The sequence below is a fragment of the Suncus etruscus genome, chromosome 5 (genome assembly GCF_024139225.1).
Source record: "Suncus etruscus isolate mSunEtr1 chromosome 5, mSunEtr1.pri.cur, whole genome shotgun sequence".
NCBI classification, from domain to species: domain Eukaryota; kingdom Metazoa; phylum Chordata; class Mammalia; order Eulipotyphla; family Soricidae; genus Suncus; species Suncus etruscus.
In genome coordinates, this window is record NC_064852.1 from 151,914,458 (window position 1) to 151,932,773 (window position 18,316).

The window sequence follows — 18,316 nt, forward strand, 5'->3', positions numbered from 1 at the left end:
GGCTGCATGCAAGGCAAATGCCTTACCTCTGTGCTATAGTTCTGGCCCTGGGATTTTTTTTTTAAATAAACTTTCTTCCAGTAATGTCCAACCAATGAACCTATGTACTTTCCAAATGACTGAGAGTATTCTTTCTGATAAGAACATCTCTGGGCACAAAAATAGACTCCTATTTGTTCAGTTCTAGGTTCTTAGATGACAAAATATTCTGGATCAGCATAAATGCAATAGTTTCCTTTTTGTAAAGAATGTTGACATAGCATTGAAGTTCTGATTTTTTTCTTGATATGGAATGAAATTTACGACTATCCATCTTGAAAAGTGCATTACTGGTGTTTTACTATGTTGATTCTGAAGCCAACAGTTGGAAGCAATTTCATATTATCAGTGTTTATCTGAAAAAGAGTTTGTCTCAAAGCAGAGAAACTCTGCAATCATAGGAATGCTGGAAATTCCAGGTGAGGACAACAGACTTGTGACTGCCATGTCAGAAGCCTAATAAAAAGTTGCTTGAACCCTTTTCACATCTATTGTATTCTGCAAAATCTTCCTGTTTCTAGAGTGCCAAACTTCATTTTTATGAATCTTTCTGGTTCAGAGTAATCAATGAATCTTTCAGTTTAATCAAGAAATTAATTTCTAGTATTAATGAAACTATTAAAATTATATTAATGATCTGTATCTCTTTTTTATAATTTTGGTCCCTGTTCAAAAATGTCAATTTTCCTCTCCATCCACTAACTTTTCGCAGATGAAACTGTTTTACTAAAGTACAGGTAAAAAAAAATCAAAACTGCAATTCTATAACACATGTTCACTAATTGTACATCAGCAGGTATTATACTAATATATTTGTATACAATGAGGGATTAATTTTAAACAGCCCAAATGATGCTGAAATTAAATACATACATTCTTATTAAACATACAAAGTAATCAGTGAAAAAGATTAGAGTACTACATACTAGTGAACTTTAATCTCAGTGTGGTGGGATTACAGCTGGTATTATTTTATTTCCAAAATGTTTTTCAGTGAACATCTTTGTCATTATTAAAAATTATTTTGTTATTTCTTATTATTTCATTTGAGCCACACTTGGCTTTCTCCTGACTCTTATGTCCAGGAAGCATACCTGCCACGCTCAGGGGACCAGAGAAGATACCTGGGAATAAACCTGAGTGGGCCGAATGCAACGCGAGTGCCCTCCTTGCTGTACTATTATTCTGATCCTTCCTCTATATCCTTTTACCTAGGATGACTATGACATTTTTGGTTAGTTTGATGCTTTTTTTTTTCTTCCATTTTTGATTTGAGGGAGGGTCCCTGTGAGGGTTGACAGGGCTGTATTTGGAATAAAACAGGACTTTTAGTTCACAGAGTTGAAACATCAGCTTGAGTAACCTGTACTCCGTTGTAGCTATGCCCGATAGAACCACTGACTAGCTGAGGCGAGCCCAAGAAGGATCCCAGATGACAGGAACAGATCTGCCAGTGGATGCCTACCATGCTGCTATCTCACCATTCCCCAGTTACCTTTGGTCATCAGCTCCACTCTGGTTGCTGTTCAACACGATTCTCCACAGATCCGAGGACACCAGCTGCTTCTGGTCACCTACAAGGTTGATATCTGGCAACTGCAGTTCACAAACTTTGCTCTCGGACAGACTAAATTCTTGAAATGCCACAAAAACCTTCTGGAGTTCATCCCAGTATTCCAAACTACAAGGAACCTGTTTGAAAATAATAAAGATTTTAGAAACTGCAATAAAAACCATGTTGCTGTATTAGTTGAAAGACTGGTAATGAAAACATCATAAGCATTATGAAAAGGAATACATTTGTAAAGGACAATACTTGGGCTTTCTTTTCATGCTATATTTACCTTGCTTCTCTACATTCCTTTAAAAGACCATTTCAAGAATCATATGTAAAGCTACTCATAAGGAGTTTTACATAAAAGAGAAAAAAAATCTGGGAAACCTCTCCTAGGTTATAAATACATTTGAGTTATAACAATAAAAAGGGTTGGAATCATAACATACAGATAGGCTAGAAGAATAGTATAAAGATGTAAGTATAGATACATTTTAGACTATAATGAAGATATTATTTCAAACAAGTTGGGGAAAGATGAGGAAGGAGATTGCAATAATAATAAAACTGGCTGGCCAGTTGATAAAGCCCACATAATTTCTACATGAAAGTAAACAGCAAAAGGATCAAACAATAAGGAGGAAAAAGTAATTTGGTATTTTAATCATTAGAGGGCAGACTTTTCTACCCATGAATGGAAAAGAAATGATAAAACCCACTTTTTGTTTTTGAAGAAAATCACTTTTTTTTTTTTTAATAAAGCAAGCCTGACAAGACACAGAATCTTCAAGGATGGATACAGGATCATTACTGTGACTGTAGAGTTGCTTACAAACCCATCAGAATGTTTGCTTTTCAGTGGACTCAGAGCCTTAAAGGCAAAATGAGCATATTATCTTTCTTGAGGGGGGATAAAAGTGGATTTTACTTGAAAGTACTGAGGAAGGTGAGGGAGAGAATAAGAAAGAGAGAGAGTTATGAGTTATGTTATAACTCATAACAGAGAGAGAGAGAGAGAAAGAGAGAGAGACAGAGAGAGATACTAGTACACAACCCATCATGCAGGTAGCGAAGTAGGAAAGTCTAGATCTCAGGAGAGAAGATGTGGCACCATGTGTTTGGACACCAGATATTGAGACAACGCATATTCAACAGTCCACATTATTAAAGAAACATTTTTGGCATCTCGTGTTCTGGGCATCATCTGATCTGAGTAAAATCTCCCTAAATGAACAGACGGATTCACGATCTTTCTTTTCTAGAGGAGTGATTCCCAGTCATTTAATGAGAATAAATTTCCCTCCACCAATAGTAAAGTTCCTTAGCACAATGTACTGAGATGTGTTGAATAGAAGGAAGAAGGAGAAAAGGGGTCAGAAGAGGTGAACAGAGATGGCAGAGTCAGAAGCTATGCAGAATGGTGAAGACACACACTGCAGTATTCCTCTTGGAGTTAGCTTTTCTGAAAATTAGGTTTTCAACGATTTGTTTCCATACTTTGTTCTGCCTTTACCTATCCTTGAAAGGGTTTTGGTGATTATATTCTCTTTCTGACAGAATCAGAGGCTTCCTCATGCTCATATTGAAATAATAATTTACCTTCCAATCTATTAAGGTCCAAGTGAGGTACCACCTTTCATTGAGCCTCTTCACCTCCCCAGAAGGAAACTCTCTCTCCTTTTTCTGAGTGCCAACAGTGCATAGAACATGAATCTGTTTCAGAGCCCCACTCACTGTACACCTCATGCAATAGTTATTTTCACACATGACATATTCCCTGGGAGACACATTCCTTGAGGAAATGATTTCCATTTGGTTAAGCTTTGGATTTACATAGTACCTGACAAAGTGTACAGTGTGAATGTTCAAAAAAAGGTTGTTGAATGAATGAATGAATAATTCATGAATGAATGCATGAATGTATGTGCATATACTGGAGGATGCACCCCTTCCCTGGCACATTAAAGATTCTCCACAAAGTATAGAAGATAAAAAGCATAAAATTTGAAGTCAGACCAAATAGAATTCATATATCAGCTCTTCTAGCAATAAGCACTTGGGCAAATTCTTCTAACATCAGTTTCCAATTTCTAAAAAGGTAAGAGTGACAAGACTATTCTCACTGATTTTTATTGATTAAATGGGACAAAGCATCTTATTTAATGCTGCTTAGTAAAAACTTGGGAAATATGAACTCCTCCTGGTCTTCCCTGCTCATGCAAAAAGAACATTCAGTTCCAGCACATGGAGTCAGAATCATGCCTGATGTCAGGAGGAGACTTGCTTGCAAGAATTTCTTGTTAGAGCCCTTTCTTTTTGGAAGAAAATAATAAACCCGGGACTTGGATGCTCAAGAACATGACAATCCAGTTCAGTATGGCTTTCTGGCCATAACTATTACAATGCTGGCCAAGACGTAAGGGAGAAAGAAACCTCACATTGTTTAACTCCACTTTGGAAAGTGAGGTGACAAAGTTAGTGTTATGGCTTAGGGCGCTCATAACCTGTGGTGGACATTGAGATAAGTGGGGGTTAAGACATCTAAGAATACAAGAATCTCATTGGGGGAAGGAAAATAAATTTAGAAAAGCCTATACAAACTTAAAGAAAAAGGAAAAAGACTATGCAGTAAATTGATTTATAATACAAATAATGGAAGTCCATTAGAAAGTCCAACATCATTTTCTTGGTAGAGAAGTTATACAGGAAATGGGGTGAAAAAATGCCTTGTTTCTGGTATCATCTGCAGAAGTTTTCCATTAAAATTAATACCTGTATGAAAATGATGAAGCTTAAGAAAATTAGCTTCATCATTTTCATATATATTGGGAGGCCCTGGGAGACCCAAAAGAAAAAAGGCCTCGTCAGTTATGCTGGAGAAGAGAGTTCTGGAACACAGCCATACTCTAAGGCGACCAATCTGGGAACCATTGTGGGCGGCCATTATGCAGTTTAAGGCCCATGAAAATGGACTGAACCAAGCGAGTGGCTGATGGAAGGAGGCGCTGTGGGAGCTAAGGAGATATCTGGGAGGCATCCAGAAACAAACTTTATTTAGTCCAGAATTTAGTGTGAGGCTGGCTCTGTGGTTACATACTTCCATTGGAACATTCCAGGCTATTCTACAAATTCAGAAAACAATAGGCGACTACTATAGAATGCAACCCAAAATATGCCAGCTATGTATTTGTCAGGATTTTCCTTTATACACCCTATTTTCCTGGACTAATAAAGAGGTTATTAATAAATTCACTCCACATGTAAACTTCAGTGAGAAACATTTCAAATAGTATACCTATATTTGAACAACCCACACACCAATTTTTCTTTTGTTTCGTTTTTTGTTTTTGGGCCACACTTGGTGATGCTCAGGGGTTACTCCTGGCTTTGTGCTCAGAAATCGTTCTGGCTTTGGGGACCATATGGGATGTTGGGGAATCGAACCGTGGTCATCCTAGGTTAGTGCGTGCAAGGCAAACACCCTACTGCTTGCGCCACCGCTCCAGCCCCCAATTCATTTTTTTTATTTCCTTTCATTGTTGTATATTTATCCTAAAATTTTCTAAAGAGCATCAGGGAGCGAGATTTAAAAGGAATGAATCACATACTGGAGGCCTGGGTTTGACCCTAGGCACTGCAAAGTCCCCTGAGCATCACTGTAAGTGACTCCTAAGCCAAAAGTCAGTACTGGCTGAAAAAAAGGAACACCTCAAAATTTAAAAAATAACAGTCCCCAAACAACAAAAGAAAAACCAAACAATTTCAAAAAAAAATTCTAGTCACAATACTGAGTATAGAATCTCTTTCAAAGTTAAGTTTGGTCCATTGTCTTTGCAGATATACACTGTGAGGTAAGTTCATGATCCACATGAACTTTTTTATGTTTTCTCATGTATCCATTATAAAGAAATCTTCTTACTCCCATTGAGGAGAAAACCCTGGCCCTGCCAGTAAGGTCATAGCTCTGTGAACTGAGAGACTTTCTTAGGAATCTGCACTTTACCTCCCAAATCTGTAAAGCGTAGTATTTGTGAAACATAAAGTTTGTAGGTAGAGCAATAATAATCATTAATGAAAGAACCCTGATTTGTTGTTGGTGCAAAGGTAAGCCAGTTCAGCCTAGTAGATATTTCTTTGAAAAATTAGAAACAGATCGGGCCCGGAGAGATAGCACAGCGGCGTTTGCCTTGCAAGCAGCCGATCTAGGACCAAAGGTGGTTGGTTCGAATCCCGGTGTCCCATATGGTCCCCTGTGCCTGCCAGGAGCTATTTCTGAGTAGACAGCCAGGAGTAACCCCTGAGCAATGCTGGGTGTGGCCCAAAAAACCAAAGAAACAGATCTATCATAGCATCCAATAAACCCACCTGTAGGCGGCTACCCAAAGAGTATAAAACACAGACCCAAGAAGGTGTATGCCCACCTATGTTCATGGCAACGTTATTGACAATAGCGGAGGGCTGGAGCCATCTCACATGTCCCACTATAGGTGGGCAAAGAAGAGATGGTGGGAGAAGCCATGGAAGATTCCCTTGCAATTATTGGGAAGATGAAGTCTTGCCTTTTGCTACAACTGTTAAGTCACAAGGGGTCATGCTGAATTTATGCTGAAGGAGACAAACACTGGATGAGCTCATTTGTGTGTGGGATAAAAAAGGCAGGGAAGAGGCAAGGGCCATGGAAGATGAGAATCAGACTGTAATTCCAGAACTGAGGATACCAGCATGGGGAAACGAGGGGGGCTGAGGGCTGAAAGAGTTTGATGGACTATGGCAGAGGAATATTGACATTTTGGTGATGGGCAGGCTATTATAATCTGTACTCTTCGAAGAATATAAACACTCTTGTATACAGTATTATCTTGTTGTTTTACAATTTTTATCACCCTAAACAAAGCTGACTTTCTGTCTCTTCCCTGCCCTCTTTATATCAAAGAGACTCACCTAGGTGGAGTTCACCCATACCCACCCCAGTGTGGTCTTGGTACTTAATAAAAAAGGGTGGTTTTCACAGGTGTTCTCTCTTGCCCACCAGATCGAAAGCTCCCTGACTACACATGTGTTTTATTCTCTCAAACTTGGCCTGGTTCATATCCTGTGGTGACCCCTGCTTCAGATCCATTTTCCTAAGGTTAGATTACAGTGTGTGCAGCCCTACATTATCTCAATAAAAAGAATACAACACTAAAACCAAATTGTTATACTGTGGTCTTTAACTTATACAGTCTTTGTCACTCTACCTTGAAAATTAATCTGGGGGAATTTCAATGTTTTTGAATAAATGGCTAATTTTCTCCATTATATCTTTGGGGAGGGCCTACATCCTACAGTGCTGTGAGGACCATACAAGGTACTGGAGATGGTACCAGGGTCTATTGTGTAGAAGGCAAATGTGCCATCCCCTGGTAATATCTCTATCATTATTATCTATCCATTATCTATGACATTATTATTTATCCATTATTTTTATTTTATCTTAAAATAAAAAAAAAAAAGAGAGAGTCGGGCCCAGAGAGATAGCACAGCAGCGTTTGCCTTGCAAGCAGCCGATCTAGGACCAAAGGTGGTTGGTTCGAATCCCGGTGTCCCATATGGTCCCCCGTGCCTGCCAGGAGCTATTTCTGAGCAGACAGCCAGGAGTAACCCCTGAGCAACGCTGGGGTGGCTCAAAAACCAAAAACTAAAAAAAAAAAAAAAAAAAAAAAAAAAGAGATAGAGTCTGTGAATGGGGCTCAGTGGTTAGTTGCGCCTTGCGTACATGAGACCTGGATTGCAAAACAAATTTTTTCTTTAAAAAAAGATATTGTTGGGTCAGAGAGATAGCATGGAGGTAGGGCATTTGCCTTGTGGTTTGAATCCTGGTCATTCCATATGGTCCCCTGAACCTGCCAGGAGCAATTTCTGAGCACACAGCCAGGAGTAACACCTGAGTGCTGCTGGGTGTGACCCAAAAACCAAAAACCAAAAAAAAAAAAAAAAAAAAAAAGATATTGTTGAGGTGGTCTCCCATAAAAAAAAAAAAAAAAGATGTTGTTTTGGGGCCTGAGAGACAGCACAGTAGCACAGTGGTAAGGCGTTTGCCTTGCACGGCGGCTGCCGACCCAGAACCGAAGGAGGTTTGATTCTCAGCATCCCATATGGCCCCTTGAGCCTGACAGGGCAATTCTGAGCGGAGGAGTAACCCCTGAGCATCGCTGGGTGTGACCCCCCCCCAAAAAAAAAGAAAAAGATAAAAAAAAAGGGCCATACTTGTCTATGTTCACTTTACTGTGTAAGAAGAATGCTATTCTGGCCAGGATGAAATGTGGCAGAGATGTTAGTCATGTCTCACAGGCCACAATAAAGAACAACAAATTGGCTTGCTGTCTACCCAAAATATACATCGTATCTCTTACACATATCTATCAATTAAAAGTGAAAATAAGGGGCAGAGTTGGATATGGGGGAGATTAACTGAAGCTGGTGCAGTCTGTTTGGTATTAAACAGAGATGCAAATACACAGAGGGACGGTGAACAACCAAGTGCAGACTCTTCTGTTGTTGGAAATGGCCAGAATACGACTGTGAAGAGTTAGAAGGGATATGAAACCAGTGGGCTGAAGTCCCGGGAACAAGGAGAGGGCAATGCAAGTATGTCTGAGTGCCAGGCTGCTGAGGGGAGCAGGCTAAGGGAGTGGGGTGGCAGGGGTTCGGGATGTGGTCAGGAATGACCTAGGGAGGAGGAGTAGGCTGGGATGATAGCAGGGACTGGGGGCGAGTATGGACTCAGAGGGTGAAGTAGGCGGGGAAAGGAAGCTGGGGTCAGGAGGGGTGTGGATATTTCGGACAGAGAAGAGAAAGGCAGGAAGCCAAGGAGCAAAGACCTATGAGAAAGAGAAAAAGAGACAACTGCAAAGATGAGTGAGGACTACTCATCAAGGACGGGTCTAGGGGGAGAGGGGCAAGTCTCCAAAAAGGGGACAGCACCAGCAGGTGGCGCCAGTGAGATGGGCCAGAGACTCCTCTCCTGACCCCCAGGCCAAAGAATGGGGAGAAGCAAGTCTTTACCTCGGGGCTTGCAAAGGTGCCTGTGTTAGGAGGGACTGAGAGGAAGAGGAAGAAGGAAAGAAGGTGGCAGGAAGAATAAAGAGGGGTCCCAGTCAGGACGGTGGGAGGATCTTCCTGAAAGCCGGGCCAAGAGGAAAGTGAGGAGATAGAGTTGACCTTGAGTCTGGACTGAAGAAGGGTCTTGGAAAGGGGGCAAATCTGCATGGGGCCTGCTGGGTTTTGTGTGCCTATGTTGTCTCCACCATCACCACCACCACCACCACCACCACGGGAGCAGGCTCCACTCCTCCCCTTTCCCAGCAGAGGCTACTGTGTGGTCGAGAGAATAAATTGCTTTCTATTAATGAAGATCAGTGTTGAAAAGGCAACAAGCTCACCTTGAACAGTCTGTTCTCAAACACGGGGAGGCTTGTCGCATATTTGAGCTCACCCTCCAATTCATTTGCAGTCATGCCCACTTTCTAACAAACTTTTCATCCCTCATGACTCTGTCTTTCAGCTGGAGGTGGACGTGGCCCAGCAAATCTCTGGGCTAGTAGTAACCTAATTAAGCTGAAAATGGAAGGCAGTCCTAGTGCACTTCATCTGGTAGCAATTAATTATTCTTCAGGAATAAATCTGGCCTCTATTTGTGTGATCTATTTAAAATAACTTTATTATGTGCTTTTAGGCTTGAAAGATATGCGAATGATCTTTGGTTACATATCTAGAGCTGGGGATTTATTATTAATGCTTGCACCAAATAACTTGAAGGAAAGATGACTATTCCAAGAAAGTTTGGTTGCCAAAAAATAGTTGAGAGAGCCTGAATATCTAGTACTGAGTCATGGGAAGTGGGAATAAGTAAATTGGTTTCACTGGAAAACATTCCACATGTAACACATGGTACATTTCAAGTGACTGTCAAGATTATATATTTTTTTATTACATTTTGTTTTCCTATCCATTATTTGACAGGACCTAAAAAATTAGCCAGCCATACATAATAAACTGTACTCTAAGCATATGTGGTCTTTGCATATGAATACATTTTAGGCTGTATCTTTGCCAGTTGGTAAGAGCACATGTATTTTTGCATTTAAAATGTTATTCCACAATTTGTTTCCATTTGATGGCTAATTTGGGAAGATTAGCATGTGTGTTGGCCATTTAAAAATATTTTTGGTACAAAGAAGATTTTGGCACTTAATTTGTTTTTATTACTTAATAGTACTGCCAAGACTATTAACAGGGTTGCAACTGCCATCTGTCCTCCCAGGGAAATCTCTGGTTTCTGTGTGCTGGGTGACTGGCCTTTGCCCACTCGATCCCTCTAAGCAGCACAGGCAATGGACAGGGGCAAGAGGAAGCCTGCAGGTGGACAGAGATCTAGTGAGTGAAGTATTTGTTCATCAGTCACTTCAATATTCCCTTTCTCCTTCCCACAAGGACAACAGAGACAGCTAATGGGAAAGGACTGTGAGTGAGACAAAAGGGTGCTGGAGAGAACAGGGGACATGGCATAGATCAATACTGTACCCACAGATCCCAGGCTGCCAAGACAGCAGGTGAATATGCAGGCAGGAGAAGGGCTGCTTTGCAATAAGAACAACAGTTTGGATGCTAGTAATAACAATACTTATAGCTACCACTAGAGAAAAAACCAACATGCCAAAGCCCCTTTGCAAATACAAAGGTGTCTGCTTTTTTTGTGGAGGGTTGATGCCACATCTGGTGGGACTCAGGAGTTATTCATGGTTCTGTACATAGGAGTGACCCCTGGTGGTAAGTGGGAGACATGTGGTGCCAATGATTGAATTTTGGTTGGCAGCATGCAAAGCCCCTGTATAATTTTGTGGGACTCAGGCCTTTTTTTTAATTTATAATATATTGTTTAAAGGAGAAAATTATTATTCCCATTACATAGGTAAGTTAATTAGCTGTGCGGTTCAGAGTAGTTAGGTAAAGTGTTTAAGGTTACACATTTAGGGGGCCGAAGAGATAGCATGGAGGTAAGGCATATTTGCCTTGTGTGGAGAAGGTCAGTGGTTCGAATCCAGGCATCCCATATGGTCCCCCGAGCCTGCCAGGAGAGATTTCTGAGCATGGAGCCAGGTGTGACCACTGAGCGCTGCTGGATGTGACCCAAAAAACAAACAAACAAACAAAAAATTACGCATTTAGGGCCAGAGAGATAGTAAGGCATTTGTCTTGCATGCTAAAAGGGCGGTGGTTCAAATCCCAGCATCCCATATGGTCCCCCGAGCCTGCCAGGAGCGATTTCAGAGAGTAGAGCCAGGAGTAACCCCTGAGCACTGCCGGGTGTGACCGCCCCCCCCCCCAAAAAAAAAGCAAGCTAAAAAAAATGATTACACATTTAGGGGGCTGGAGAGATAGCATGGAGGTAGTGTGTTTGCCTTGCCTGCAGAAGGATGGTGGTTCGAATCCCAGCATCCCATATGGTACCCCGAGCCTGCCAGGAGCGATTTATGAGATTAGAGCCAGGAGTAGACCCTGAGCGCTGCTAGGTGTGACCCAAAATCCCAACCCCCCCCAAAAAAGATTACACATTTAGTAAGTGGCAGGCATTTTGGCTGATAACCTATGTTCTTTAAAGGAATTACATGTTTATTAAAGAAGAAAAATGGGCCCGAGCTGTGGCGCAAACAGTAGGGCATTTGTCTTACACATGCTAACCTAGGACAGTCCTGGGTTAGATCCCCGGTGTCCCATATGGTCCCCCAAGCCAGGAGCTATTTCTTAGCGCATAGCCAGGAGTAACCCCTGAGCATCACCTGGTATGGCCCCAAAACTAAAAACCACCACCCCCCCCACAATAAAAAAGAAGAAAAACAGGGTATGTAATTTATTGTTTCCTAGTTCTGGCTTCCTTTAAGTGAAATTTTAGGGATTAGATCGATAGCATCTATGCCAATCATTTAGGGTCATTTGATTTGACAATTTTTCTCCTTAGAATCTTTGTTTTTTTAGCACTTTCAACAAGTTCTTTCTCTTCCCTGGATGTTTTGGTTTTGTTTGTTTGTTTGTTGGGTCACACCCCGAAGCGCTCAGGAGTTACTCCTGGCCCTACACTCAGAAATCACTCCTGGCAGGCTCGGGGGACCATATGGAATGCTGGGATTCAAACCAACTGTCCTTCTGCATGCCAGGTAAATGTCCTTCTTCCTTCCTTCCTTCCTTCCTTCCTTCCTTCCTTCCTTCCTTCCTTCCTTCCTTCCTTCCTTCCTTCCTTCCTTCCTTCCTTCCTTCCTTCCTTCCCTCCTCCCTCCCCCCCGCCGCCCTCCCTCCCTCCCCCCTCCCTCCCTCCCTCCCTCCCCCCTCCCTCCCTCCCTCCCCCCTCCCCCTCCCTCCCTCCCTCCTTCCTTCCTTCCTTCCTTCCTTCCTTCCTTCCTTCCTTCCTTCCTTCCTTCCTTCCTTCCTTCCTTCCTTCCACTCTTTCCTTCCTCTCTCTCCTTACTTCTTTCTTTTTCTTTTTCTTTTGGTTTTTGGGCCACACCCGGTGACACTCAGGGGTTACTCCTGGCTATGTGCTCAGAAATCACTCATGGCTCAGGGGATCATATGGGATGCTGGGATTTAACCCAGGTTAAACCCTGGGTCAGCCGTATGTAAGGCAAATGCCCTACAGCTTTGCTATCACTATGGCCCCTCCAGGAGCAATTTCTGAGCACAGAGCCAGGAGTAACCCTTGAGCACTGCTGGGTGTGGCCCCAAAATTTAAAAAAAGTAAACATTTAAAAATATATACAATTTTATTATATAAATGAGTATCTTAAACTCTACTACTACTACTACTACTACTACTACTACTACTACTACTACTACTACTACTACTACCACCACCACCACCACCACCATCACCACCACCATGTTATGAATCAATAATGGCATTCATGGATTAAGATTCTTTCCTGTCCCAAGGCCTTCCTGTTATTGCTAAGTCTTGCAACTATTGTTTTAGTCTTATTCATGAGTGAATGCTAAAAGGAAAGTATTCTTTGTTGTGTGGCCACTGAAGTCTCAACTTGGTGAGCTTAGCAGTCAGCTACCGATTGGGTATTTCCTTAAGGTCTGGAATCAATAAGACTCCTGGTCTTTGCTGAGGGGCTCTGTGTGGAAGGTAAAGTTTGCCTTCAACTCTGCTTGCACAGAGCCTTGAGGTGGGGGAGAAGTGGGAGGACAGGGCCTGCCCAGGTCCATCCCGAGTGTCTCTATAGCCAGGGCCAGTTCTCAGCCCTCTCTCACTGCCTGGCCTTCTGGTATCCCAGGAATCCATTCAAGCTTCTTAGAGACTCGGTGGACATCTCATTCCCCAGTTTCCTTTTAAGGTTTTTCAATGGCGTAAAAGTTTATCTGTTCACTACTGCCTCAAGCAGCCTGCAAATTAATTGATTTCCTCGCATTCCTTCTGACATACAACACTGAGGCAGGGGTGTGTGGGGAGTGGGGGGAGGCATCTCATACTGGAACATTCCTAGTCGATAACTTTTGAAAGAGTAATTGTTATGAAACTCTTATGTTAGTAGAAAGTTATTTTACCTTATTAACCAAGTAAAAGTATATTCTGTATTTATACTAATGTCAAGGTGGGGATAAAATAAAAAGTAGTCCCCAGCTGGGAAAGTAGTGGAAAGACTAGAGGGAGATAGTTCAAAGTTCTTAATTGATGATTGGAAGAAAGTAGGCTAGTGGAGAAGTACAGAATACAAAGTGAAGTCTGAACATAAAAATAGCAGATACCCTTCTTCTATGCATGCCTCCATGCAATATACAAGAACCCATATTATTGTGCAAGGGCTCAACAGTTCCTTCAAACATGAAGAACATTCCTACCAAGTATTTAAAATAGGACCAAAAAATACTTATTGCACAAATAAATGCTACTGAGTAGAGACAGATTTAGCATTTAGTATGAGCTTTCAGTAGCTAATATTTAGAAAGAAATGCTTACTATTTTAAGACAATGCATTATGATCCTAGCATTTTTCCTTTTCTTCTGTTTCTGAGTAAACCTACCATTTCCCAGTCATAAAATAAAGCATGTTTGTAATCTCCAAAGTTTTAGCTTCTATTATAGCTTTGTATATGTATTTGCTTTTTGAGTTGATTTTCAAAAAAGAAAAGAAAAGCTTCTATACATCTTCAACTAATAGAAGTCATCCAAGGGGGAAAAAAAGCTCTTAAAAATATTGGAACCAGTTGAGAAACCACAAGTATTCAAATGCAGGAAATCATGATTTTATAACATTTTAATGTGATCTACTCTTGGGAAACAAAGTTAACCAAACCCTATTTCTGTACAGGAAATATTCCAGCATACAGTTGTAATACGTTGTGGTGAAGGGGTACAGCTGCAGTTTTCACCTGTAATGCCCCGCTGGTATTGTGGCTTACTGCATTGCATCAAGACTGCTTTCCTGTCCGGAAAACCCTCTAAGTACAAACAAGACTCTAAGTCCAGATTTTATTTTCCCTTGGTATCAGAATATGGTAATTTAAGAGCCCTGAGAAATACTTTTTTAGCCTTTAAAAGGAAATATGTAACATTCTTTTATTCGGATCTATGTTTGGGTTGGTTTTTCAGAAAACTTAACATCTGACCCAGTTATCTTATCAATTTATCAAGCTACCAAGTTTCAAGCAAATGCAGGTGCGTCATATGACATCTTTCAAGATAATATTTTTCCTGAAAAAGAAATAATAAAAGTATATTAAGAACTTCTGGGTCAAAACTAACTTAAAGCAGAGGTAACTTTACTATTTTTATGTTTCTTATACTGTGACTACAAGCAAGCTCTCAACTCAAAGATTACGTTTTTCATCCTTTTTTCCAGCTCTTTGGAAATTTTGCCTTTGTCACAAGCTTTCAAATGGAATGGGATAATGTGAAGAGCACAGAAAGTGTAATTCCAATCTGACTTAGCTGCGAACCAGTTTTGTCATCTTGAGCTGAAGTTACAAAACCATTCTGCCTTTTTTCTTTTTTCTTTTGATTTTTTTTTTTTTTGGGTGGGGGCACCACTGGCAATGCTCAGGGTTTATTCCTAGCTCTACACTCAGGGATCAGAACTCAGGGAATCATATGGGATAGTAGAAGCTGCATGTGAAGCATGCATGTATTGCCTGCAGTACTATTTCTCCAGCCCTGACCTGAGCCTCCATTTTCTTTTCTTTTCTTTTTTTTTTTTTTTTTTTTTTTGGTTTTTGGGTCACACCAGGTGGCGCACAGGGGTTACTCCTGGCTATTTGCTCAGAAATCACTCCTGGCAGGCACGGGGGACCACATTAGGTCCTGGGATTGGCTGCTTGCAAGGCAAACGCCACTGTGCTGTCTCTCCGGCCCCGAGCCTCCATTTTCTTAACCATAAATAATTAGATGTGGGATAAGATTACTCTTTCCAATTCTAAAGTGATATATAATTTTTGTATTTGCATTTTAAAGTTTCTGCTTTGGGAAATCTTTATATTTTAAAACACACACTTAGTGACAAAATTTACATAATTTTATTCAAGCTTATATGATATTTAAATTAGAGAATTATCAACTTTACAGATGAGGACAATAAAGTCCAGACAGTTAAGCAGCCTGCGAAGGATCTCAGTGCAATTAAGTGATAGAGCCAAGCCTGCTGAGTTAGAATCCAGCAGAGGGGCCGGAGAGATAGCATGGAGGTAAGGCGTTTACCTTTCATGCAGGAGATCATCGGTTCAAATCCCGGCATCCCATGTGGTCCCCCGTGCCTGCCAGGAGCAATTTCTGAGCCTGGAGCCAGGAATAACCCCTGAGCACTGCTGGGTGTGACCCAAAAACCACAAAAAAAAAAAAAAAAAAAAAAAAGAATCCAGCAGTATTCAGGGAGCACCTTCATTTCAATACAGACTTCCCCTTTTAGTGACTGATGCTGTAGGGTTTCAAAACTATTAGACTTGGTGACAAATAAGCAGTACACATAAACTAAATACTCGTGGCAATTCTTGGTGACACTTCTAACAAGCTTTCATAAGGAGAACTACAGGGCAGACTGAGCAGCTTTTGATCATTGGGAAGAAGAGAATATAGATTTTAGAATAAAGAAGACTGAACATTTTAGCACACAAAGCAAGCTTAGTATATTGGGTAAAGATGTGCCATAAAATTAATGTCCATATTAGGACCCAACATTTACCTAAGTGAAGGGAGTAGCGGCGAATGAGAGCCTTTATGCTAACGAAGCTGCTGAAACTCTTTTCTCTGGAGCCTGCAGAAAATACCTAGTAAATGTACCAGCGTCCCAGGGAAATTTAATTTAGGAAAACAGGTAGGTGTGTGTGTGTGTGTGTGTGTGTGTGTGTGTGTGTGTGTGTGTGTGTGTGTGTGTGCGTGTGTGTGTTGACATCTGGCTTATTTTATCCCTTGGCTAAATAGAAAGCATTGTCCTGGACATACCCTTTATTTTTCTTTTAACATTTTTTATTACTTCCTATAGTTGAGATAACATGGTTTACACTAGTTTATGCTTTTACTTTATGTGGCTTTGTTATGCTTTGGCTGTATAAAGCTAAAGCACCACACCTGCCATCCAAGTGTTACCTGCCAAAGTGCCAGATACCTCCCACCACAGTCCTCACATCACTGCCCCATCCTCCCCACCAGTTGCACCTCCTTGCTGTTCAAGCTTTAGGGTTTGTCTGCATTGGTCACTGTCCTTCTCTTGCTTTGTTTCTTCCTATCCCTCAGATGAATGAGATCACTCAGCATCTGTCTTTCTCCCTCTGACTGTTGCCTTTACCCTCACCCCCTCCTGCTCCAACTCTATTGATTCCATCTTCCCACTGAGGTGAGTAGCAGTCCAGTGGGTAGAGAGGAATGCTCATCTGCTGGGTGGGGGGCAATTCTTAGACTGCTCCAGACTGTCGATGAGAACAGATGTGTGGCCAATAGATGTAGCAGCCTTGGCAGGGCTGCCCACCAGGAGAAAGGCAGGATGCTGGGCCTCAGGCCCCATGTGAGCAGGAAAAACACTGGTAGGCAATGGCCTATCTTTTCTCTGAGGCAGTAGCCCCAGGTTTTCTAAATATTCTGTGACAGGCAGAGTAGCTGACATGCTATTGGAGTCACTTCTCAACAACAGTTTAGGCATATTTTCTCTTCATCATCAATGTCACATACACACACTCGGATGTGTGAGGAGTGTATTTGCCTGTCCTTTACACATCGTTGCTACTTTGAGGGGAAGAAAGGATAAGGGATAATGCTCACCAAAGTGGCAGGCCTGGTCCCCCACTTCATGAACTGATGACCCGCTATGCAAAATATGCATCTGCCCACCAGTTACCACACACTTCTTTGGTAAACTCGCACCTATCTCTATAGCTGCCATCAATGGGGTGTACTGGCATAAGTGTCACTTCACCAAGTGTGAGTTCATAACTTTAAATGATTTTTTGGGATAAATGGTCCACAGAGCTGCTAGCTTATTGGCAAGTGGTTGGCATTTCTGACACTGATGGAGGTATGATGGGAAGCATTTCAAAAAAGGTAGGAACAGGAGGGGGAAAGAAGAAAAAGTGGGAACTATTTGAAAAATGAGGATTGCCTAACTGGCTCCTGAGCCAGGGCAGACCCTCACAGTATATTTTCCAAGCAAAAAAAATACACGTAGGGGACCTGGCTATTTATTAGGCTTCGTGTTCCAGGGGGATAAACTTAGTATGGTAAGAATGAAGCTGAAAAAAGAAACAAACAAACAAAAAAAGAATGAAGCTGAGTGCAAATTCCATGGCCACTACTCAGTAACTAGGTCTAGGTTCTGGCCAACTCTCCCCTATCCTTCTCATTGGCCAGGGCCTGCACCAGTGAGTCCCCCTCAGTGCTGCCTGAAATCTCATCCATCTCTCAAAACCATTCTCTTCACCTGCTCACAGAGAAACCAAACTCCACACTAAACCCAGAGCCATGCTAATTATGGAAATTAGAAGTGATTGCTTTTCTGGACAGCTCACACACCCAGCTTATATGCCCCACCCCTAATACACACACACACACACACACACACACACACACACACACACACCCAGCATGGACCCATGCCTCTCCCTGACTGGCGTACCTTTCTTGCTCTTTCCAGAGGAACCCTTTGAAGAAGACTTAGCCGGATGGCTGCTCTCCTAGTTCAGACCACTTGATGGGAATAGTCCCACCCCTAATACACACACACACACACACACACACACACACACACACACACACACACACCAGCGTGGACCCATGCCTCTCCCTGACTGGTGTACCTTTCTTGCTCTTTCCAGAGGAACCCTCTGGAGAAGACTTAGCTGGATGGCTGCTCTCCTAGTTCAGACCACTTGATGGGAATAGTGCAAGGTTGAGAGTCACCTTAGCTTCAGCCTGCTCCTGTGCACCCTAAATCCACCTGAAATCACAGCAGCATGGGAAACAGCAGGCTGCAAAGATGACTCGGGATAGGACCTTCCTGTGGCAGTTATCTTTAGAAAATGGTTTTGATGCATTACCTTAGTCTCCTCCATTTGGCATCCATCAAGTACCAAATCAAAACCAAAGATAAATATCTTTTTTTATTTTTATTTTTTTTTATTTTTTGGTTTTTGGGCCACACCCGTTTGACGCTCAGGGGTTACTCCTGGCTATGCACTCAGAAATCACCCCTGGCTTGGGGGGAC

The 18,316-nt window shown here is 41.8% G+C and overlaps 1 protein-coding gene across 2 annotated transcripts in view; it reads right to left on the reverse strand.

The window, feature by feature from the left end:
- VPS13B (vacuolar protein sorting 13 homolog B) overlaps positions 1 to 18,316 on the reverse strand; it is a 724,212-nt gene that overhangs the window by 81,469 nt on the left and 624,427 nt on the right. For both annotated transcript variants that reach the window (XM_049773957.1, XM_049773956.1), the window contains exon 39: positions 1,535 to 1,731. In XM_049773957.1, the coding sequence (XP_049629914.1) occupies positions 1,535 to 1,731 (197 nt within the window). The remainder of the gene's footprint in view (positions 1 to 1,534; positions 1,732 to 18,316) is intronic.